At 35.9% G+C, this 25,968-nt stretch overlaps 1 protein-coding gene across 1 annotated transcript in view; it reads left to right on the top strand.

Moving 5' to 3' along the window:
* Window positions 1-25,968, top strand: part of grid1b (glutamate receptor, ionotropic, delta 1b) — a 739,432-nt gene that overhangs the window by 489,043 nt on the left and 224,421 nt on the right. Inside the window, 2 exon segments of the mRNA XM_051939963.1 lie at window positions 5,130-5,249; window positions 5,252-5,334. Coding sequence (XP_051795923.1) covers window positions 5,130-5,249; window positions 5,252-5,334 — 203 coding nt within the window.

Raw genomic sequence — 25,968 nt, forward strand, 5'->3', positions numbered from 1 at the left:
CAGACCGTAGATGTTCTGTCAGACAGTAGATGTTCTGTCAGACCGTAGATGTTCTGTCAGACAGTAGATGTTTCTGTCAGACGCGTAGATGTTCTATCAGCCGTAGATGTTCTGTCAGACAGTAGATGTTCTATCAGACAGTAGATGTTCTGTCAGACCGTAGATGTTCTGTCAGACAGTAAGATGTTCTGTCAGAACCGTAGATGTTCTGTCAGACAGTAGATGTTCTGTCAGACCGTAGATGTTCTGTCAGACCGTAGATGTTCTGTCAGACGCAGATGTTCTGTCAGACAGTAGATGTTCTATCAGACAGTATTTCTAGTCATACTGAGTCTATTTTTAGTCATATTTAGTCTATTTTTAGTCATACTGAGTATTTTTAGTCATATTAAGTCTGTTTTCAGTCGTATTCAGTCTATTTTTTGTTACATTTAGTCTCTTTTCTGTCATTTTAGTCTCCTTTTCATCATATTTAGTCTCTTCTGGTCAGATTTTGTCTCTGTCTGACCATATTTAGTCTCTTTGTTATCGTATTTCATTCTTTGATCATATTTAGCCTGTTTTTGACATACTTAGTCTATTTTCTTTACATTTAATCATGATTTGTTCATATTTAGTCTCTTTTTGTAATTTATTGTTTCTTTTCGACCTGTTTCTAATTAACCTTTGTCTTGTGAACTGACGGATCTGTAATTAATCCTAATCTCAAATAAATCTGCTGTGATTGAACAGAAAAGTGAAGTTTGCGTCTGTTTCTGAGGAATAATTTGAGCTGGAAGTGACTCTCAGCGGTTCACAAACTCGCTAGTTTATAACATTTTCTGTAAATTGTCAAACGGCCTCGATTTTCTCCTCACAAGCAGCTGAAATTACTGCTCTCTGGACTCCTGCAGAATTTAGTTTTTAGCTTCATGAGGGGAAAAGAAACCAGAAAAGACACCTGAAAGAGAAACCGTTTAACCCTGGAACCAGGAAACCGGCAGCTGCTTTGACAGACGTGTTGCTCTGTTCTTAAAATGACCAAAATTACAGCAATCATCTGAGCCGGAAGCCGGAAAAACAGAAAAAAAAACCCCCAGATAGTCGCCACCAAAATACTTAGAATCATCACAATGGACAGGTTCATCTGAAGTTAAATTCTCCCTGTGGGCTCGTTATTGTGCTTTTGTCACCCAAGAATTCAGAAAAGAAATGATCCGTTGGCATCAAAATAAATATCTCAGAAAAAATATGATGAAAAAAATGACAAATATGACCAAAAAGAGACTAAATATGACTGAAAAAGAGAGCAGCATTGACCAAAAAACACAACATATTACCTGAAGTATTCTAAATATGACCAAAAGGGATAAATATGGCAAAAAGAGACCAAATATGACAATAACGATATTAAATAGGATGATAAGAGACTAAATATTACCAAAAACCTCTTAAGTATGACCACAATGAGAAAAACCCACAACAAAAAAGTCACAAAATATGACCAAAAACTAACTAAATATGACTGAAAAGAGACCAGCATTGACCAAAAAGCACAAGTTATCAAAATTATACTAAATATGACCAAAAGGGGCTAAATATGGCAAAACAGAGAGTAAATATGACCAAAACGTTAACAAATCTAAACAAAATGAGACTAAATATGAGGATAAAGACACTAAATATGACCTAAAAGTAACAAAAATGACCAGAAACAGACTAAATATGAGCATAATGAGAAAACATATGATGAAAAAATGACAAATTTGACCAAAAAACACAACATAATAGCAAAATTATACAAACTATGACCAAAAAATTACCAAAAAATGCCTGTAAGAGATCAAATCTAACCAAAAACCAGGTAAAACATAACCAAATAAGACAATAAAGGACCAAAATATGACCAAAAAGAGACCAAAACAACCAAACGGTCACCAGAATGAAGTCACTGATCAGCTGGACTCTTTAAACCTTCAGATGTTCGTCTTTCTGACGGTGTTTAATGTGTTTCCACTGGACCGGCCTTCCTCTTCTCCTTCCCCAGAATCTCTTTCACGGATTCTAGATGTTCCTCGACATCTTCTAGTCTCAGTAAATAATAATCCTGCAGCTCCACACTCTCTTCCTGAAGCTTCAGAAGCTCACAGTTGATAGAAGGTGACGTGTGGCTGCTGCTGCCGTCATCCTGAATAAAAGTCTGGAGGTTTCAATTCTGCTGCCTGCAGGTATCACGACGGTTTCATCTGCTAAACCAGGAAACTGAACCTGGAAGAAACCACCGTCTGCAGGAGAAAACCCTGAAAGTCCTCAGAACACACAGATTAAAATAAAGACCTACAGAGCTACCAGTGATCATCTGTGGTCTGATAACGAACTGAAGTCATGCGTGAAGTGTGGTTCAGTCAGGAAATGAAACAAATCTGAGCTCAAAATCAATGTAAAGCGATTAAAATGACTTCCTGCATGTCTAGTTTGTCCAAAAATAAACCATTTGTTTCAGGTTTGACAGAGAGGACAATAATTAACACAATAAATCATCAAAAAGAGACTGAACATGAGCAACAAAGAGCAAAAAAAACACCAAAAATGGTCAAAAAAATCACCAACATATGATCAAAATAGACTAAATGTGACTAAAAATAGACTATATATGACCAAAGTAGACTATATATTACCATAAATAGATTAAATATTAATGAAAAATAGATTAATATTACCAGAAATACCAAAAAGACACCAAAACTGAGGAAAAAGAAACCAAATATGATCAAAAAGAGGCAAAAAACTTAAACTAAAACAGACCAAAATTGATGAACAAGAGTCCAAAAATGGCTAAAAAGAAACAAATTATCACCAAAAAGACACAAAAGAGACAAAAATTGCTGAAAAAGAAACTAAATATGACTCCATAAAAGACAAAAATACCAGAAGAGACAAACAGAACCAAAAGCACACCAAATATGACTGAAAAGAGATAAAATATAACTCAAAATATGCAAAATATGGCCCAAAAGAGACTAAATATGACCAAATACAGACAAAATACAACCAAAAGAGGCTTGACTTGATTAAAAAACAAACAAAATTTGATGAGAAATAGAGAAAACATGATGATAAAGAGACTAAATAAGACCCAAAACAGAGAAATTATCACCAAAAACAGACAAAGTAGAGCAAAAAAGAGATAATGGGACTAAATATGTCCAGATAAAGACAAGAATGACTGAAATTAGACAAAATAGGATGAAAAAAGGGACAAAATATGACCTGAAACAGAGAATTTATGACCAAAAATAGACAAAAATAATAAAAAAAACAGATGAAACACAACCAAAGAAACACCAAATATGAGCAAATATGTTAAATGTTGCCAAAAATAAGCAAAACATGACCCAAAAGAGAGTAAATATGACCAAAACTAGACAAAAAATGTGAACAAATAATGACCAGAAAGAGGCTAAATGAAGATTATTTTCACGTTTCTTCACATGAATTCTCACAGAAATCAATTAAATCTGAAATAAAATCCTCTACAAGTGATCATATGTTCTGAGAGACGCTGAGCTGAATGTGAACCTGAATCCATGTGTGACATTTGAACGTTGTGATATTTACACATCTGTTCTGCTGCTCAGAGTAAATTGTTAGAACCTTCAAATATTTGTTCTGTTTCTGATGAATCCTGGTCCAACCTGATCCAGCACTTTATTAATTATTATTATTATTGTTACTGTCCACAAACAGAGGATTCTTCTGCTGCAGCTGATTAATGAGAGACAGATGATGCTCTAAATGTGAATAAATAATAATTATCAGCCAGAAAGACACTTCAGATGTTCAAGTTAAGGGAAAAAATACAGTAAAGAGAATAAATATGAGAAAAAAATGGACAAAATATGAAGAAAAATGGCAAGAAATACAATAAGAGACCGCAAATGGTCAACTAGAACAAAAAAAACAGCAAAATTTGAGAAAAAAGAAACTAAAAAACAGACAGAAATGAATAAACAGAGATTAAATATAAACAAACAGATAAAAATATAAATTAAAAGCTTATAAAATATTAATAAAAAACATAAAAATTATTACAAATAGACCAAATATGAATAAAAACAGACAACAATTAATAAAAGCAAACCAAATATGAACAAAAAGAGACAAAATGAATTTAAAAAATAATTAAAAGAGACAAAAAATGAACAAAGAGACTAAACACAACCATAAAAATACAAAATATGACCAGAAAGAGACAAAAAAATGATAAACATGAACAAAATGTGAACAAAAAGAGAAAAAAAATATAAAAACTGACAAAATTTGACCAAAAAGAAACAAAAGAGACAAATATTTATTAAAAAAAAGAGTCAAAATATGAACAAAAACAGAAAAAAAATAATAAAAACAAACAAGATATGAACAAAAATGAATGAAAACAAAATATGAATAGACACAAAATTTAATTAAAAAAACAGACAAATTATAAAGTAATGTGTCAACAATTAAAAAGAGACCAAAGAATGTCCATCCAAGCCAAAATACAACCAAAGAAAGACCAAATTTAATCTGTTTTTATTCATTTCTGTCAGTTTTTGGTCTCTTTGTTGCATAAATTATAGATATTTATAAAGAATTTTAGGGAAATTCTTGATAAAAATCTGCACATGGACCCATTTTCAGCAGTTTTAACACATTCTGCTGTTTGCAGCTGGTTTATATCTTTGTTTATGGAAGGAATAAGTTGAATTTAGTGCATTTTGGTATTAAATTGTGTTAATTTCTCTGCAAGCATCGCTAATAATCTATAAATGTTGTTTTTTCTGTGCAAACTTTCCAGTATCTTCTTGTTTTGTTTGTTTGTTGTGTTGATTTTTCCCTTTTTTTCTGCTTGATGCAGAAAAATGCAGCTTTTACTCACATTTTTAACACATTCTGCTGTTTTTATCTGGATCTCATAGACTGTAGGAGCTTTTCATCTCTGTTTACTGAAAGAATAAGATAAGTTTGTGTGTTTTTGGGATCAGATGGTGTTAATTTCTCTACAAACATCCCTAATAATCCATAAATGTTGTTCTTTCTGTGCAAACCTCCCAGTATCTTCTAGTTTCCTCTCTATATTCTGACTCGTTCTCCTCCGTTCTCCTCCTCAGATATCCGGGGGCTGCAGGGCTTCCTGGACCAGACGTCCCGGCAGGGCGTGGACGTGGCTCTGCAGAGGGTGGACAGGAACATCAGTAAGGTCTTCACCAACCTGTTCACCACCATGAGGACCGAGAGCTCAACCGCTACCGGGACACGTTGAGACGAGCCATCCTGCTGCTGAGTCCTCATGGAGCCCACACCTTCATCCAGCAGGTCTGATGCTTTCTGTTACTGATGAACTAAACGCTGGTTCTGTTCTTTCTATCAACTAAATGCTGGTTCTGTTCTCCTTTTGTAAACTTATAAGTTTGTTTGGTGTTTTATGAGCTAAACATTGGGTTTGCTGATGTTTTATGAGCTAAACATTGGGTTGTTGGTGTTTTATGAGCTAAATGTTGGGTTTGTTGATGTTTTATGAGCTAAATGTTGGGTTTGTTGATGTTTTATGAGCTAAACATTGGGTTGTTGGTGTTTTATGAGCTAAATGTTGGGTTTGTTGATGTTTTATGAGCTAAATGTTGGGTTTGTTGATGTTTTATGAGCTAAATGTTGGGTTTGTTGGTGTTTTATCAGCTCAGTGTTGGTTTTGTTGATGTTTTATGAGCTAAATGTTAGGTTTGTTTCTATTCTATTAGCTAAGCGTTATTTTTTGGTGTTTTTGAGGTAAATGTTGAGTTTGTTTCTATTCTGTTAGCTAAATGTTGGTTAGTTGGTGTTATATGAGCTAAACGTTGGATTAGTTTCTACTCTATGAGCTAAACATTGGGTTTGTTGGTGTTTTATGAGTTAAATGCTGGTTTCTGTTTAATCATCTAAACGCTGGCTGTGTTTGTATTTTATGAACTAAACTTTGGGTTTGTTTGTTTCTTTCTGCTGGTTTGTTGCTGTGTTTCTGATGGTGTGTTTCTGTTGGTTCGTTGGTATGTTTTTTGAGCTAAATGTTGGGTTCATTGGTGTGTTTTTGCTGTTTGTGGTGGATAAACTCCATTAGCAGCTGGACGTGAAGAAGACAGACTGCTGTGAAAACATGCCGCTGATGTCGGCTTTTAGAGACGGACGGATGTTTTTATGGAGGATTATAGGAAGAGAACAGAAGCTTGTGAGCAGATCTGGACGTATGTGGAGGATGAACGATGGAAACTGATGGAATTCCTCAGTGAGGAAACGAGAAAAAAGTAGAAAAGTGAGCTGTTTTCTAGAACAAGTTGCTTCAGAGTTGCTTCCACTGATTGTTCATCTGATCTTTGCTGATCAGCATTTTTGTTTCAACTCACTGAAATGAGTTGAAAAATCTTTAATTATTCATGTTCTAGACGACTTGACTAACTCATTTTATTTGGAATCTTTTTTTCTTTTTTTAAAGAGGTGTACAGCATCTGTTACCATGGTGATCTAACTGTGCAGTGTCAGTTACCGTGGCAATACAGCTGGGTAGCACTGGTTACCATGGTGATGTGGTTGTCCATCTTCAGTTGCCATGGTGATAAATCTGTGAGGCACCAGTTACCATGGAGATGCATCTATGCAGCATCCGTTACCATGGTGATCTTACCGGGTAGCATCTTTTACCATGGAGATGTAGTAATGCAGCATCTGTTGCCATGGTGATGTAGCTGTGTAGCATCAGTTACCGTGGTGATTTAGTTATCCATCTTCAACTTCAGTGACAACAAAGCTGTGTAGCATTGGTTACTATGGTGATGTAGTTGTCCATCTTCAGTTACCGTGGCGATGTAGCCGTGCAGCATCCGTTACCGTGGCGATCAATCAGGTTAAATGAGTAGAAAACTCAGACATTAACAGACCTGCTGACACATTTATCTCAGTTTGTAGTTACACGTCTTAGTGTTTGGATCAGGACTCTGTCCACTGTTGTGTGTGTGTGTGTGTGTGTGTGTGTGTGTGTGTGTGTGTGTGTGTGTGTGTGTGTGTGTGTCCAGGTGTGATTGTCCACCTGCAGTGACAGATGGAACTGATTGGTCGACTCACTGCAGCAGAGCGTCCGATGGGACGCTGAGTTCTGCAGAATATTTATCGAGTCCTGTCAGAGTGTGTGTGTGTGTGTGTGTGTGTGTGTGTGTGTGTGTGTGTGTGTGTGTGTGCGTGTGTGTGTGTGTGTACGTGTGAATTATTGATCTGATGTGTGACTGACTGAGAGATAAACAGCGTCAGATGTTGACAGCTGCTGGTTTCTGCTTGCTGTTATCTATCGCCGTGGTAACGCAGACTGTAGTAAAACCCACAGATACACACTCAGAGTACCCGTTACACACTGTACTGCGTGTTGTGTTGTTTTTGTGTATTTGTTTGACCTACATGTTGCTTTTCTGTGTAGCTCTAATAAAATCCTGCAGACTGTTGGTGATAAAGCAGCAAAAATCTAAATATATTCATAATAATGAGTTATTTAAGGTGGTTTAAACGCTTCACCACCTCTTCCTGTACTTTAGGAAATACAGTAATAGAGATTTGCTTAATTTAGGAGAAATTCATGAATGTTTTCAAGCACTAGAAGATCTAGTCAGCAAATAAAAAGTTCAGAGCTGCTGTGATAATATTTAAGATGCACTGAGCAACGTGCAGTAAAAAATTCCACCTTAAAAGTTGCTTTAGAATAAAAGCAAGTGTGTGTGTGTGTGTGTGTGTGTGTGTGTGTGTGTGTGTCTTTATGACTTATTCAGCTGCTGTGTGGTCGAGTGTGTGTCTCAGTTCTGCTGCACTGATCCACCTCTAACCTTCACACACACAATAACACACACATCTCTTCCTGCCGGGTGTGTGTTGTGTTTTTCTGTGTGTGTGTTATTGTGTGTGTGTTGTACAGTTTCTATTCAGGCTGACAGTCAAGCTTCGTTGCCATGGCAGCAGCTTGAAGCTTTAATGCAGTTCTGGTTGTTTATGTCCACAAAGGCAAAATATGGCGAAAAATACAAAAATATGACAATAAAGAGACTAAAATATGACCAAAACAAGTAAAATATGATCATGGAGAGACTAAATAGATGATAAAAAGACTAAATATGACAATAAAGAGACTAAAATTGACCATATGAGTCTGTTTCTGTGTTAGCATCTCTTTTTAAGCTAATATGTAGATAATCAGGTCTGTAGATGAGTCTGTTTCTGCGTTAGCATCTCGTTTTAAGCTAATATTTAGATAATCAGGTCTACAGATGAGTTTGTTTCTGTGTTAGCATCTCATTTTAAGCTAATATTTAGATCATCAGGTCTGTAGATGAGTCTGTTTCTGCGTTAGCATCTCTCCACCATCAGACTGTGAATCATTATCAGCTAATTAGCATGCTGGTGGTGATTTCACACCTGAAGCGTGTTGTTAACGTGCTTGTACAACACGTTTAATGTGTCGGCTTCCCCCTCCTCATTGCTTCCTGCTTTTATACCCCCTGGTTTCTCTCCTTACACCTTTTATTCTTTATTTTATAGAAAAGATGACAAAGCAGCTACATTTTATGACATTTATCAGGCATAAAAACAACAAAATAATCCATTAAAAATCTTTATTTCTGCCTGTTTACCTCGTTTATTACCATTATTGCCAGAAATAATCAGAGTTTGATAATAAAGTTTTAGTGAAGAATCATGCTGATATCAAGAAATTCCAATTTTTTATTAGTTTTTAACAATTTACCATCATTTAACTTTTTTGTTAAAATGCAGATAATATCTTGTAAATACAGTAAAAAAAAAAATCCAGATAATGAGTAAAATCTGAGAAAAATGTGATAGTTTAGCTGTCAACAGGACAAACTTTAAATACACATCAAAAATCTGTATTTTTACAAATAATTCATTTTTTTAAAGAATTAAACAATTTTCACATATTTAATCAGAAAAAATAGTAATTTTACAGATATTTAACATGTTTTTTAAAGAAAACTTATTTATTTTAATAATTTCTTCTTCTCTTATTTGTTCTCCTCCTCTTTCTCCTTCTTTTTTCTTCTTCTTCTTCTTCAGAATAAATCAGGTGGAACTCTTCTGGTTTCTGACTGACAGGACCTCATCAGGCTGATGAGTGTTTCTGTTTTATTTACATGTTCCTCTGGGCAACAAGCCTCTGACAACAAATTGAAAATGACCTCAGTAAACACAAACACCACGATTCTCACAACTCACCACGAAAACACACACACTGAATACACACCAACACTCTGAATACACTCTGAATACACACCAACACTCTGAATACACAGCAGACACACACCAACACTGTTGCTCATTTATTTATTTGTTAGGATCCCCAGCAGCTATTCTTCCTGGGGTCTTTACAACCATTACAAATGCAGATCATTTATCAAAGTGTACATATTATGCATACTATTAACAGTAAAAATAATAAGGAAATGAAAATAAAAATACATCAGTTGCATTTGTTTCAGTCTAATTTCCTGTGGCATAATTCCTCAGGCTACCTTTAAATACAGCATGGTTTCTAATTGTCATCATGTTTGGAGGCAACTTATTCCAGTTTGAAACAGCTTGGTATAAAAATGTCTTTTTAAGTGCATCAGTTCAGGCCGAGGCACAGAAAAGGTAGCGTTAGAGGCTTGTCTTTTATTAAATCCATGTCTGCTACAGGAGGGCTGGAGTTTGGAAAACAGGCCAAATGGTTGGTGTGAGGTCCATATTTCATGCAGTAACAGTGAACTGCATGCCAGTCTGTCCTCAACTTTCATCCAGGACAGTCTTTGATGCATTTCATTGACAAAAAGGACAACCCAGAGCTACTCTGGCTGCCCGATTTTGAACTGTCTGGAGTTCACTGACACTGCAAAATAAATCTGCCATAAAAAGGAAATCTGGCAGAAAAAATAGACATTTCCATTCATCTGCTATTTTTTGTACTAAAAAAAAATATTTACTGCTAACAGTGTTTTCCTGTTGTGTTAAAATACTGATAATATCAACTAAAATCACAGGAAAATAATAGTAATTTACATGTTTTTTTTTTCCATAAATTTGGAGGAAAAAAGGTTTAATTTACATGTTTTATGTATAAAATTGAAGGAAAAAGCTTTGATTTACATGTTTTAAGTCTGAAATTGAAGGAAAAAATGATTTAATTTCCTTGTTTTATACATAAGATCGGAGGTAAAAACTATAAATTTAAATGTTTAATATATAAAGTTCAACAAAAACTATTAATTTACATATAAAATCAAAGAAAAAAATTATTAATTTCCATGTTTATACTTAAAATCAAAAGAAACACTATTACTTCACATGTTTTATACATAAAAATTGAGAGAAAAAAGCTTTAATTTACATGTTTCATGCATAAAATTGAAGGAAAAAGCTTTAATCTGTGTATTTTGTATGAATTTTTAGCCTTTTTGATGCTGTTAAATGAATTTATCCGGCTGTAAAGTCATAAAACACACGTTTCCCTCTGAAGAACCGTTCATTATTCTGATTAGAGCTTCCATCTTTTTCCCTCAGAGACGTTTTTCTTTACTTACTGACTTTCTTCCTAAACAAAAGTTAAAAGGTTAAAGACAAAGACGAGTCCCGGCGTGTCTCCGGGTGGAAGCCGTCCAGCCGTCTGTTTGCTCCTAAACTCTGGGATCCGAGACGGTAAAGTCGAGGTTTCACTTAATCGTCGTTAATCACCTCGGATTTGTCTCCATCAGCTCGGTCCTGGTGGACGGCATCGCTAATGAAGCGATGAAAGGAAGGAAGGAGGACAAAAGAACAAAAAGAGAAACCCTCTGAGCCTCGACGGCAAAAACAAAGAGACAAAAAGGAGAGTTTAGATCTGGAGCTGGACGAGGACCAGAGGAGGAAACTGATGAGGAGGAAGGTGGAGGTTCAGCCGAGTTACCACAAAGACGCACAAAATCAACAGTAAGAGACACAAAATGACCACACTAGATGTAAACAACCAAAACCTGATGTAAAATGTTTACAAAGAGAAACTAATTGAAGAACATGAAAATGACCAAAAACAGAAAGAATGGTCATAAAACAAAGACTGAACCATCAAAATGTGACACACAGCATCACAAATGGACTCAGAGAGAACGTAAAATGACTGAAGTCAGAAAGATAATGTTCCTAACATGACACAAAATGACAAAAATTGAACAAAAAAACCCAGAAATAGATGCAAATTGGCAACAGACTTGAATAAAGATAATAAAAAGAATGCCACGCTCAAAATGTTACACAAAACAGCCACAAAACGATGTGAAGCAACCAAAAGATTGGACTGAACACACCACAAAAAGACATAAAATAATGACAATGTGACATTAAATTTCCAGAAAAGTACATAAAATTACCATAATGTGACACAAAACAACCAGAAAAATATGTAAACAACCAAAATTCTACAAAAAGCAACCCTAAAAAGACATAAAATAAACTAAATGTTCCACAAAATCGCCTCAAAATTGGGTAAAACAACAAAATTTCACATTTAAGGACCAAAATGTGACACAGAATGATGACAAAACATGTAAAACAACCAAAGTGTAACACAAAAGTACCACAAAAGATGCAAATTTCACATAATAACCATTAAACTAGTAAAATGTGCAAAATGTGACACAAAACAACCAGAAAAAGATGTAAAACAACCGAAATTCTACAAAAAATGACCATATAAAGACATAAAATGTCTAAATTGTGGCACGAAACAACCAAAATATGACTCAAAATGACCACAAGAAGTTGTAAAATATGAACCAAAGAACCACCAAAAGCCAAAATTGTGTACAAAACAACTTGAAAAATATGTAAATTATGGTCAAAGGTTACAGAGAACAACCACAAAAAGAAGTAAAACTGACCAAAATGTGACACAAAACAACCAAAGAGGAACAAACACAAACAGAAGCAGCTACAAAACGACCACAAAGAGACACTAAATGACCTAAATACAAAACAAAACAGCCAAAAAAAAGACAAAAACTGACCAAAATGTGACGCAAAACAATGAAAAAAGACAAAAACAACCAGAAATAGCTGCAAAACGACCACAAAGAGACACTAAATGACCTAAATACAAAACAAAACAGTCAAAAAAAAGACAAAAACTGACCAAAATGTGACGCAAAACAATGAAAAAAGACAAAAACATCCAGAAACAGCTGCAAAACGACCACAAAGAGAAACTAAATTAGCAAAATAGATTAAAAAAACAACCACAAAGAGACATAAATGACCTACAGTAAATACAAAACAAAACAGACAAAAAAAGACAAAAACTGACCAAAATGTGACACAAAACAACTAAAAAAGACAAAAACAACCAGAAACAGCTGCAAAGCCACCACAAAGACATGCTAAACAAATAAAATAGATCAGAGCGCCCAGAAAGAGTCGTAATGACCACAAATGACTGCATAAAGACTAAAACCAGAGATAAAACCCTCTAATGTGGATCCAGTGTTGGTTTAAAGGCTCCTTTCAGGATCTCTGAGAGCGACGCTCAATCGAAGGCGTCGGTGCAGAAATCAGGACTCAGAGTGTTTGTTGGCCTTCAGACGTCTCTGAAGTCGTCCTCGGAGGAAACTCTGTGGCGTTCACGCTCCACTTCCTGCTCTGGATTCATGACTGGGCTCTAAAATCCTGGCCGTCTTCCTGCTCCGGGCTGCTCTTCATTTCACTCCAACGCTGGAAAAGCGACTCGCTGCTGCTGCTGCTGTGATCCGAGGCGACGGGAAAACGCTTCGTCATCGCTTCAGACGTGTTGTTGGTGATGCAGCAGAGGAAAGAAGAGTTGTAGGACTGTAGCAGCGACACGCTTTAATTAAAGTCTTCTGAGGATTTTACTGGAGGCAGATGGGAGAATAGATGACAAATTTCATCTCTATAAATACAAAAAACACGCACTATGAAGCTTCAAACAGAAATACGATGTGACAAATGCAGCAAGTTGCTCACAGTTTCTCATTTACCCACGGAAAAGCCAAATATGTGACACAAAACAGCAACAAAAAGACATGAAATGAGTCGAGTGAGGCTCAAAATGACCACAAAAAGACATAAAATAACCCAAATGTGATGCAAAATGACCACAAAAAGGTGCTGAATTCTCAAAATGTGACAAAAAATGGGTAAAATGACCACAAAAAAGTGAAATGACCAAAATGTGACACGGAATGACCAAAAAGTTAACAAATGTAATGCAAAATGACCACAAAAAAGCAGAAAACAACCCAAATACGATGCAAAATGAACAAAATGTGATGCAAAACAACGAAGACGTAACACAATGCCAAGGCAAGACATGTAAGACCTCAAAAACGTGACACACAATGACCACAAAAAGACGAAATATGACCATATTTGACACGAAGCAACCAAACTGTGATGTAAAGCAACGAAAATGTAATGTAATGCAACCAACAAGGCATGAAAGACCTCCAAAATGTGACACCAAATGACCACAAAAAAATGGAACACAACCAAATGTGACACAAAATGGCCATAAACAGATGTAAAATGCCCAAAATGTGCTGCAAAATGACCACAGAACAAATAAAATGGGCCAAATGTGACATAAAATGATCACAAAAAGCCACAATCACCAATGAATAAACCAAAACAGCAACCAAAAAAAGCATAAAATGTCCAAAAGGTGACATAAAATGACATTAAAAATATGTAAAAATGCCCAAAATGTGCTGCAAAATGAAGACCCAACAAGTAAAATCACCAAAATGTGACATAAAATGATCACAAAAAGCCACAATGACAAATGTGTGAGAAGAACAGCCACAAAAAATACAGAAAATGACCACAAAAACAAGTAAAATGACCCAAATGTGACACAAAATGACAACAAAAAGCCACAATGACCAAAATGTGACACAAAACAACACCAAAAAATGCATAAAAAGACACAAAATTCCCAAAATATGACACAAAACAAACACAAAAAGCCACAAAACAACCAAAATGTGACACAATATGACTGCTGAGCTATTGAAGTATTGAAAGTTGTACTAAAGAGTGCAGATTTTTTAGTTTTTTACAGGAAATGTTTTATTTTTTGCTAAATTTTATTCATCACCCAAATGCATAGTTCAAGGACTGTAGAAAAGTTAAAAACCCAACATTTATTTCCAGTGTCTACAGTTTCTGGCTGATAAATGGAGTCATTTCTTAAAGATGTTAGTTCTTTTTGTTCAGAGGGTTAAACTTTAGAGCACAGCTGCAGTTAGACTCCTGAGAAAACAAATCTTTTCCTTATTTAACCTTCAACTAAAATGACTCCACTGAAGCTTTCTTTTGTCCCTCAGAGACTCTTCAGACTCGCTGTGGACGGTTTGTACACATCTGGGAGTTTGAATCACCTGCAGCCTCCCGGAAACGACACCTCGGTTATTATTATCCGCCGCTGTCACCGTCTGCTGCAGCTCTTAATTAAACACTGCTGCTTCACCTCCTCTGGCGACTAAAGAAGGAAACACCTGTTTGTGTTTCACCCAGGTGGACCGGCGACTCAGCATCCTTCAGAAGCATGACGCAGCGGAAAGACTAATTAAAACTAAATAAAAAACACAAAGACACCAGAAGCATGCAGAAAAGCAGCGGAACAAGATATATTTTGGTTAATTATCGTGCAAAATTCCACAAATCCAAGATCTTGATTCAAGTTTAGGTGGAAAAATTGACTTCATTGAATTTCCCATCAAATAAAGAAGTTGCGCTTCAATTTAGACACCAAACACATACAAAATCTAGAGATTTATAGAGATATAGAGATCTTAAAATCTAGTATAAGCTAAGGTAAGAAAAGCTACAATAGGATAGTCTAAGATGAAATAATCCAATAGAATAGATAATCCAGCTAAAATAAAAGTAAAGAAAAAAATATCTAAGACAAGTTAGCTAAGATAAAATGAGCTAAGACAAGCTACCTGAGAAAACATGAATTAGCAAAGACAAGCTAGCTAAACTGAGATTTGAATGAGATAAAAATTATTTTAGATAAGTAAGCTAAGATAAAATTAACTAAAATAAGCTAGCTCGCACAAAAGAGCAAAGATTTTTAAAAAATGGACCAAGTTAACATAATCTAGATACAATATGCTAATTTAAAATAAAAATTAGCTAAGCTAAGCTAAAGCAGAGTAAAAGAAAACAATCTAAACTAATATCAAATAAAATAAGCTAAGACAGGTTAGCTAAAATGAGGTAAGATAAGATAAAAAAAAGCTAAGGCAAATTAAGATCAGATAAAATGTACCAAGCTAAGATAATGTAAAGTACAACATGCTAAGATAAGATAAAAATGAGCTAAGCTAAGGTAAAATACATTAAACTACGTAATCCTAAAATTAAGATAAAATGAGCTAAGACAAGCTAGCTAAAATGAAAATTAAAAGATAAAACGAACAAAAACAAGTTAGCTAAGATAAAATAAGCTAAGACAAACTCTCTAAGATAACATCAAATTAGCTAAAATAAGCTAGCTAAGATAAATAAGAAAAAAATAGCTCAGAGAAGGTAGCTAAAATAAGATAAAAAATAAGCAAGCTAATGAGAATACGATCAAATTAGCTAAGACAAGCTAGTTAAGCTAATCTGAAGTAGAGTAGGCTAAAATAAGATAAAAGATAAGATCAGATTAGCTAAAATAAGCTAGCTAGTGTAACCTTTATAAAACAAAGATGTTCCAAGGTAAGATCAAATAAGATTTTTCTTTAATGAGCTAAAATAATCTCGGTTACTGCAAAGAAAATAAGCTAAACTGAGATATATTAGCTAAACGCAACAGAACCCCAGACTCCCTAAAACCAAAAAACTAATGATTTATATTGAAACACTGAGGAGAGAAGAGAATAATTCCTTCATGTGAACCTTTTAAAACCCGCTGCAGCACATTTGAATAAAGACTTATTGTGCGGTTGTCTTTTAATTAAGCGTCCGCCCTGAGAACAGTCGCCTATTATTCACACTTTCTGGGATCTCACCGAGAATTTGGACGAAATCTCGACAGAAACCTGCTGCGAGAGAGATTGTTTCTCTGCGTGACCCGGCCTCCAACACACACCGGTGGTTTCTGTATAACAAGACCCTCTGGAAAAATGTCCCTTCGCTCTCATTGTTTCCCCTCGCCGTTGTTTTCTTCATATTTTTCAGGCCGAGAGCTCCAGCCATCCATCTCTGTCTCCGTCCTCATATTCTCTCTCTCTCCCTGTCGCTGCCATGCTTTCCCTGCCTCGCCCGCCCACTTTGAGGCCTGCAGTGTTTTGCTCTCCACACTGTCTTTGCTTTGTCATAATCCATCTATCTTGTTGCTCAGGAGTGCACACACGTACAGTACTCTGTTGTTGTTTTACTGATAAATAAAAAAAAAACAGAAGCTACAGACCTGAGATGAAATCAGAACCAGAGCAATGACTCAATGAAAATCCTAAAACCAGAAATATTTCATTCCATACAAAGATAAAAATATAAAAAATAGAGATTTAAAGAATGGAACTAAATACACAACCACAGCTGGTAAACAGTCACATCATCACATGCAAAAAATAAGAATATGAATGATTAAAGACTAAATAAACCAATCAAATGTCATAACTAAGCAAACTCAAGACATAAATGAGCAAATATAAGCTAGCTATGCTAAGGTGGAATAAGCTAAGCTAAGTTGAGGTACGCTATGATAGGATAGACTAACATAACATTAATATTAGCTAGAGTAAGATAAAGTAAGATAAGATATAAATTATTTAATATGAGGTAGCTATGCTAAGAAGGAATAAGCTAGACTTAGCTGAGGTACACTGAGGAGGGTAGGCTAACATAAGATAAAAGTGAGCTGGGATAAGATAAAATAAGATAAGATATAAATGAGCGAAAACAGGGTAGCTAAGATGGAATAAACTAAGCTAAGTTGAGATAAGATGACTTACGACCGGATAGGATAGTATAAGATAAGATAAAAATGAGATAAGATAAGATAGAGTAAGATAAGATAGAAATGAGCTAATATAAGCTAGCTATGCTAAGGTGGAACAAGCTAAGCTAAGCTGAGGTACACTATGATAGGATAGGCTACCATAAGATAAAAATGATCTAGGATAAGATAAAGTAAGAGAAGATATAAATGAGAAAATATAAGCTAGCTATGCTAAGATGCAATAAGCTAAGCTAAGTTGAAGTATGCCATGATAGGATAGGCTAACATAGCACAAATATGAGCTAGAATGAAATGAAGTAAATTAAGATATAAATGAGCTAAAGTAAGCTAGCTAAGCTAAGATGGAATAAGCTAGGCTAAGATGAGATAAGATGAGCTACAGCGGGACAGGATAAGATAAAAATGAGGTAAGATAAGATATAAATGAGCTAACATAAGCTAGCTATGTAAAGATGGAATATGCTAGGCTTAGTTGAGGTGCACTATGTTCGTATAGCCTATCATAAGATATAAATGAGCTAGAATAAGAAAAGCTAAGATGCAAATGAGCTAGATAAGCTTCCTTTGCTAAGTTGGAATGAGCTAGGCTAAGCTGAGTAATGCTTTACTGGGACAGGCTAAATATAAATAAAGAGGTCGAGGGTAAAATATAAATTAGCTCAAATAAGCTAGCTAGTTTAATGTGGAATAAGCTACGCTAAGTTGAGATAAGCTACACTACGATAGAGCAGGCTAAGACAAGCTAAAATGAGATAGGAGAAGGTACGCTACAATAAATTAACTAGGACAAGATGAGGTATCAATGAACTAAAATCAGCTAGCTAACCTAAGATGGAATAAGCTAGGCTAAGCTGAGTTAAGGTAAGCTGCAATAAGGTGGTCTAAAATAAGACAAAAATGAGCAAAGGTAAGATAAAATAAGATAAGGCAAGATATAAATGAGCTAAAAATAAGCTAAATAGGCTAAGCTGAGATATGATAGGCTTTGAGCTAAATTACCCAACAAGCTACGCTAAAATAGGGGAATTAGCTTGTTCTCTACAATCAAAGGCCCAATGTGAAGCATGATGGTGGCAGCATCGTGATGCAATTTTGTAAATTATTGTGCAAAAACATCCCAATTAAATTGATCTTAATCCATTTTCAAGAAGCTGAGGAAAACTTGCTAGTCTGGGGTAAATACCTTTTATGTCTGCTGTAGAAGCTTTAAAGGACCCTGAAAACAGCCTCATAGTTTGAAGATGCTTCTCAGGTAATAAATATTTCACTTTTCAAGGTACAAGAGTCTCCCGACAGCCGTGATATCAGTGGCTGTAGTCACTTTGACAGCCAAGGTTTCTGGATTCCTACAATTTAAGCCATTTGTGCTCTCGGTGATGTTTCACATAAATAAGTTAATACCCAGCGAGAGGTTAGAGCGCCTGACGGAGGCTTGTTCACCCTGAACACCGTTCTGTCAGGTTACTGGTTCTGAATCATTCTCCAAATAAAAAAATAAAACCCTTGAAGGAACTTTTGAACTGCTGCTGCTGCAGACTGAAAATGAAATGTGAAGCAGGAGTTGTGGAGGAATATCTAAAGGGATGTTTTTAACTTTGTGACCTCGGTGGAGGAGCAGAATGATGCAGCTCGTTAGGTTCACGAATCCTGGCTGGGTTTGTCTCCACACCTCAGCCAGAGGTCAGCTAATGAGGATGCTAACAACAAATAATCACCAACGCAGAGGATGCACTCCTGAACTTTCAGTTTTTTAGTAAAAGTTGCATTTTTCTTAACACATCCAGCTTCCAGAAACTGCACCATCATGTCGTTTTCCATTTCAAAAGAAGAGCTTCGGTGTGTTTCGTTAAAGCTTATTTTATTTCTCACTTATTTCTCATTAGGCTTCTTCTGCTGATGACGGCGAAGTCGCTGCTTTTATTGCTTTCAACAAACTAAGTGATTATGTGTTGATTGCCGCCGGCCGTTAATGGAGAATTTTATTCCTGTTGTGCTTTTAAAAAAGCAAAACACTGCAGGTCAGCGGACGATAAAAATTTATGATGAAGCTTTATCAGAAGAAGTTCAATTTAATCAGCTATTGTGAGCATCAACAAACAGCCCAGACACTTTAAACATTTAAAACAATTAAAGTTATTTCAATAAACTACTGAGAATGAGATGAAATTAGCTCAAATAAGCTAGCTAAACTAATGCTGAATAGGATAGATTAAATAAGATTAAAAACTACGATCAAATTAGCTAAAATAAGCTAAATAAACTGAGTTAATCTAGAATAGGATAAGCTAAGACAAACTCCAATTAGCTAAACTAAGCAAGCGAGAGCAAGATAAGAAAAAATTAGCTAAGCTAAGATAGCCTAAACAAGCAGAGTTGAAATAAAGATGAGCTACACTAAGATCAAATAAAAGAAGTTGTTTTTCAATGAGCTAGGATAAGATAGCTTAAATAAGATATAAATGAGCTAAAACAAGCTACCGAGAGTAAGATAAAATAAGCTAAGATAAGGTAGCTAAGCTAATCTAGAATAGGATAGGCTAACATAAGATAAAAGATCAGATCAAATTAGTTAAAATAAGCTAGCTAAGCTAATCTGGAGTAATATAGGCTAAGATAGGGGTAAAGATAAAATCAAATTACCTAAAATAAGATAGTTAAGCGAATCTGGACTAGGATAAGGTCAGATATGATAAAAGATAAGATCAAATTAACTAAAATATATAAGCTGAGATAATCTGGAATAGGATAGGCTAAGATAAGATCAAGATAGCTAAACTGAGCTAGCTAAAATAAGATGAGAAAAAATTAGCTAAGCTAAGATAACCTATAGAAGTGGAGATGAAATAAAGATGAGCTACAGTAAAATCAAATAAGAGAAATTATATATTTTTTTAATGAGCTAGGATAAGATAGCTTAAATAAGATATAAATGAACTAAACAAGATACAGAGAATGAGATAAAATAAGCTAAAATAAGCTAGCTGAGCTAATCTGGAGAAGGATAGGCTAAGATAAGAAAAAAAACATATCAAATTAACTAAAATACGCTAGCTAAGCTAAACTAGGATAGGCTAAGATAGGATAAAAGATAATATTAAATTAGGTTAAAAAAAGCTAGTCAAGCTAATTTAGAATAGGATAGGCTCAAATAAGATCAAATTAGCTAAAATAGGATAAGAAAAAATGAGCTAAGAGAAGATATCTACAATAAGATATAAAAGAGCAAAGACAAGATAACGAGAATGAGGTCAAATTAGCTAAGATAAGTTAGCTAAGCTAATCTGGAATATTATGGGCTAAGATAAGACAAAAAATGTGTAAAAATAATAAACACTGCACATCATTACGAACATCATCATGAAGCACGGTGGAGGCAGCATCATGACGCAAAGCACGGTGGTGGCAGCATCATGGTATGGAGCATGGTGGTGGCAGCATCATGATGTGAAGCACGGTGGTGGCAGCATCATGGTATGAAGCATGGTGGTGGCAGCATCATGGTATGAAGCACGGTGGTGGCAGCATCATGGTATGAAGCACGGTGGTGGCAGCATCATCATGTGTGGTTGTTTCTCAGCAGCAGGTCCTGGAAGGCTTGTAAAGGTAGTGGGTAAAAAGAATGCAGCAAAGAGTCTTTTTTTTCTGCATAGTGTGACCACTTTTTAAGATCAGGACATAATTAAATACCGTCGAGCGCCTGTGTGATGTGTCGATGACATCACGGCGCTGCGATGCCGTGTCGTGTCATCTGCCCTGTCATCGGGGCGTCGTTGGGATCCTGAAATAGCTCCTCTCTCTCTCTCTCCCCAGACACTCAGAAACTTTGTGGCGTGAGACAAGATCATAAATAAAAGCTCAATGTTTCATGTGTAGACCTGCTCCCTCCATCTGTTTACCTGCCGTACATCACGTCAACAAAAACAACACCCCGCTATCGGAGATGGATCACCGAGAGCACGCCGCTTATTGACAGATGTGCAGATGCTTTCTGCAGCATCTTTGGCCCGTTTCTTCCATTTATGTGGAAGAATTGAATCTCAGCGCTGTAGGTATTGTGAGTTTCTGTAGAAGGAGGCGTCTGGCAATTATTCTGAAATGTAATAATCTGAATGCAATTTGTCACGACGGAGGGCGAGAGACAGAAAAACAGCAAATAAGGCAGGGAAAGGGGAGGACAGAGGAATAAAAGAACGAGAAGGGAGGTGATTGTGAAAAGGAAGATGAGTCAGTCAGGTTGATCGCTGCCGCTGCCACTGCCGTTGTTTTCTGCTGCTGTCATCAGGTTTCCTCCTGCGTGCTCGCTATGGCCCTGCTGCTGCTGCTTTACAGCTCTGTACCAGCCAGATATATAGCCTCAGCAGCAGAGAATGGTCTGACTGCACCTCAGAGCCATTCTGCTGCTGTAGAGGAAACACTGTTGAAAAAAAATCTCAACTAGAGGTCACGAGAAGGCTGGAAGGAGACTCTGAGGTCAACTGGAGGAAAGTTCTTTGGTCGAATGAGGCCGGAAGTGAACGTTTTGGCCATCTGTACATCATGATACACACTGTGGAGCATGGTGGTGGCAGCATCATGAGTTAAAGCATGATAGTGGCAGCATCATGACATAAAGCATGGTGGTGGCAGCATCATAACATAAAGCATGGTGGTGGCAGCATCATGACATAAAGCATGGTGGTGGCAGCATCATGACATAAAGCATGGAGGTGGCAGCATCATGAGTTAAAGCATGGAGGTGGCAGCATCATGAGTTAAAGCATGGTGGTGGCAGCATCATGACATAAAGCATGGAGGTGGCAGCATCATGAGTTAAAGCATGGAGGTGGCAGCATCGTGAGTTAAAGCATGGAGGTGGCAGCATCATAAGGTGAAATTCTCGGTGTTTCTTTGTGTTCCGGGATCTGACTGCATTTCATCATAATTCTAAAGGTAAAAAGCATCTTTAAACCAGCTGTCTTTAGCTGTTTCATTCACCAATTACTGATTCCATCGAATGCTGTATTTACTATTTTATCTTTTAGGAGTTTTAATTTTGAACCTTTGCCGGTAAATTATGATAAGGTGCTGATTGAGTGAACCTGTTTTCTTGGATGAAGGTAAAATGCCTTCAAGAACCAAAAAGTCTGGTCGTCTTCTTTTGAAACATTTGGAATGACGTATCTGAAAGGCTTTACGTTTTTTAATCATTGACGGTTTTGTGCTCTCAGATGATGGCCAGTTCATCACATCTGATCCAGATCAGGTCGATACTTGGACTCAATCAGCATCTTTGTTTGGCACAACCAGCCACATCTACGAGGATGAAAAGTCTCCATTGTGAAGCCAAGATTGGTCGTCTTGAATGAGTAACGACTAAATACTTAACCAGGCGCTTCATTGTTGGAGTTTTCTAAAGAACAAAGGAAGCTTCTGAGATGAAACGCATCAGATGGAGTAGCTGTTTTCCTTGTGCCGCATTCAGCCTAAGGCCAAACAAACCTGAATGACGCATTTCTTCTGGAACGTCCTTCCAGGAGTGTATGTCTGGTTTCATTCGACCCTTTGCTGACGCCTCCAAGAACCAGAAGTCCATCGTATGACTGAAAATCAGATACTTTTGCTATAGAATTAGAAAATAAATGGTTTACATCATTTGAAATGGAAGACTTTATGCTTTCAGATGACGTCCAGTGCGTCAAATTTAATCCAGCTCGGGTCGATGATGTTTTGACTTGGACTCAATCAGCGATTCGTCATCTTTCTTTGGGTTGCATTTATGAGACTGATAAGTCTCCATTCGTTGAAAATTATGAAGCCAAGATTGGTCTTTTTGAATGAGTAATGACTGAACACTTATCCAGATGCTTCATTGTTGGAGTTTTCTGAAGAACAAAGGAAGCTTCCGGGATGAAACGCATCAGACGGAATAAACACATGTACGAGGCTCAAAAGTCTCCTTTAGCTGAAAAATTATGCAGCCAAGATTGATCTTCTTGAATGAATAACAACTAAACACTTATCCAGGCGTTCATTGTTGGAGTTTTCTAAAGAACAAAAGAACTTCTGAGATGACACGCATCAGATGGATTCCTGTTTTCCCCCTGCAGCCGCAACCTAAGGCCAAACCAACCCTGAGTGTCCTGTTTCTTCTGGAACATCCTTCCAGGACTGTGCATTTGGTTTCATTCAGCTTTTTCTTACGTCAGATCCAGAACCAAGCCTCAGTTGTCCATTTCCCATCGATCGCAGTTCAACCCCTTTTTCTCCACATCTCTTTGCCGTCTTTGTGCCTCCATAGACTTTCCCTTCCTCCATCTTTCTTGATCATCTAACTGCTCATTGTGTTTAATAAGGAACACTTTTCAGGCGTCTCTGCACCAGATCCTCTTTTCTGCTATTTACTCGTCCCTCGGTATCAAAGTGGACAAAAAACGAGATCATTGAGGAAACTTTCCGCGTCTCGGATTGACGTTCGTGTCGATCGTAACAAAGCATCTTCATAATTACTTCTTCAACTTCTATAAACTGAGTCTCCAGACGAACTTTTTCACCTCCTGATGGTGTTTTAGAAGAAGAACAATCCTCACCTCCATAGTTCATCCTTAGTATGACTCTAAGAAGGACAGAAACGAATATACAACCACATTTAATCTATAAAAAAAGTTTTATCGTGTCTGGACAACCAACATTCCTTCTTTTAATTTAACCTCTTTCATATTATTACTCAGTTTTAACATTCTTTCATCTGTAATAAGCAGTTCCAGTTTTATTCTCAGTTTGCTTTTTCAAATTTTAGAAACTTTTCATGTTGCATATATTCATTTCTTCTACTTAAGTCAACAAAAACAGTTCATTTATGTTATTGGTGCAACTTTCTGCTGCATTTTTTTTGTCATTTCATGTGTTTGGACGCAGTTTTGTCCAATTTCTGTCTTTTTTGCATCTTGTTTTTTGGCATTTTGTGTGTTGATTTTCTTGTTTGAGGTCATTTTCTGTCTCTGAAATTACAACTAGTAAATTATTATTTACATTTTAAATGTAAATTATTTAAAATTATTTGTAATTATTTGTAAATAATAATAACTTTAAATTATTATTACATTAAATAAACAAAAAATATCATGATTTTACAGATACTTGCAATTATTCAAAAGAAAATATTCACTACACCAAGAAATGAACATTTTTTAAAGAGTTTTTTGTGTAAGTTTGGTCTCTTTCATTAGATTGGAGACAAAAATGTATTTTTGTAATCAAAAATAATGTGTTTTAACACGTGTGGCTGTTTAATATTACATTGTTTACTTTATTTAGATCAGCTAAAAATCTAATTATTTACAGATGTTTGCTTGTTATTTGAAAGGAAAAATGTTGTATATATCAATTCAAAATTGATAAAAATGGTGTTATTTTCGATTACAACAATATATTGGCAATTTTTACTGGTAACATAATAATATAATAATAATAATAATAAATCTGTATTTAATACACGGTTTTAATGTGTTTAAATCATCTAAAATATAATTATTTCAACGTAAATTTGCCGCTCTTTTCACATTTTTTTACATGAAATTCTAGCATTTTTAACTTATTTTTTTGTGGCACACTTTCTGCCAGATTCCTCACCTTTTTTTGTTGTTGTAGCAGGAACCAGAATTGAACAACAGTTCTACAAAACACGTTCCTCCCTATTTAAATGTGAATTTTCTTAATGCCTTCAGGTTTTCTCCATTGTTTTCTGTGAAGATAAACCTGCAAAACTAGCATTAAAAACCTGAGAGCACGGCTGGATTCCAGTAGAAGTAGGAGAGAAAACCCCAGATGTTCCAGATGTGCAGCGTGGATCAGACAGAATGAGCGTTTAGACAGTGGAAAGGCAGCAGCTTTCCTCTGTGTGGAGGCATGAAGCTAACACCACGCTAACACCACGCTAACACGCTTCCTCCTGCAGGCTGAACAGCTGCTGGGCGACAGGTAGCGTTTAAACTGCTCCTGTGTGTCCACCAGACGGGTTAAAGGTTGTGTTTGTTGTCGAGATGAATCGATAAATCTCCGGGACTCTGGTGAATCCGTCCAGAAGCATCCGGTGTTTCCTCTCTAATTAGCTGCAGTCGCTCTTCTGTTTCTTCTGCCGGCTGCTGCTTGTCCAATAAAAGTCTGTCCCCCGTGGAGGGTTCAAGTTAAAAAGCCAAGAAATGGAGATATGATGCTATAATCCTCTGGACCTCCAGCAGCAGGTTGTGGACACGTTGCTTTTAGCTCCTGACATGATTTTATTTTTTCTCTGCAATCTAAAGTCCTGCAGCTTTATGGAAACAGAACAACATGAAGGAGAGAGAGGATGAAGAAAGGGCTTTAATGAAGGAGGACACAATGAGAGAGACACAAACTTTAGTCAGATTTGCTCACATCGACTTTAGGGAAAGATGTTCCACCATGCTCAAGGTGTCTTCTTATTAGTTTTTCTGTTGGTTTTCTGTCATTTTCTGTCTCTTTCCGTACAGTTTTGTCGTCTCTCTATAATTTTTAAGCCTCGTTTTACTTTTTTCATGTCTCTGTTTTGTTAAATTAAAGATAATAACTCTAAATTCAAAGAAAAAAGTCATAATAATAATTTTTTATATAATATAAAAATTATTATATATAATTTATATGTTGACCATAAAAACAGGAAGGCCAAAATGCAAAATAATGTCCACATTAAAAAAAAAATCTTGTATTTTTAAAAATGGGAAATAGACTTTTTGTGATGTTTGACTGTAAAAGTTTTTAATTATTATACAGATGTTTGGCATATTTAATAGAAAAAAATACATGTAATCGGATTGTAATGAGTGCTACAGATCGATATTTTGACTGTAAAAAACAAAACAAATAATGTTCCCTTAAAAAATGTTTCATTTTTTAATAACAATTTCTTCTTTTTATAATTTGAGCCATATAATTATCCAATTTCACTGTATTTA

Source organism: Acanthochromis polyacanthus, chromosome 19, assembly GCF_021347895.1.
Source record: "Acanthochromis polyacanthus isolate Apoly-LR-REF ecotype Palm Island chromosome 19, KAUST_Apoly_ChrSc, whole genome shotgun sequence".
NCBI lineage: Eukaryota > Metazoa > Chordata > Actinopteri > Pomacentridae > Acanthochromis > Acanthochromis polyacanthus.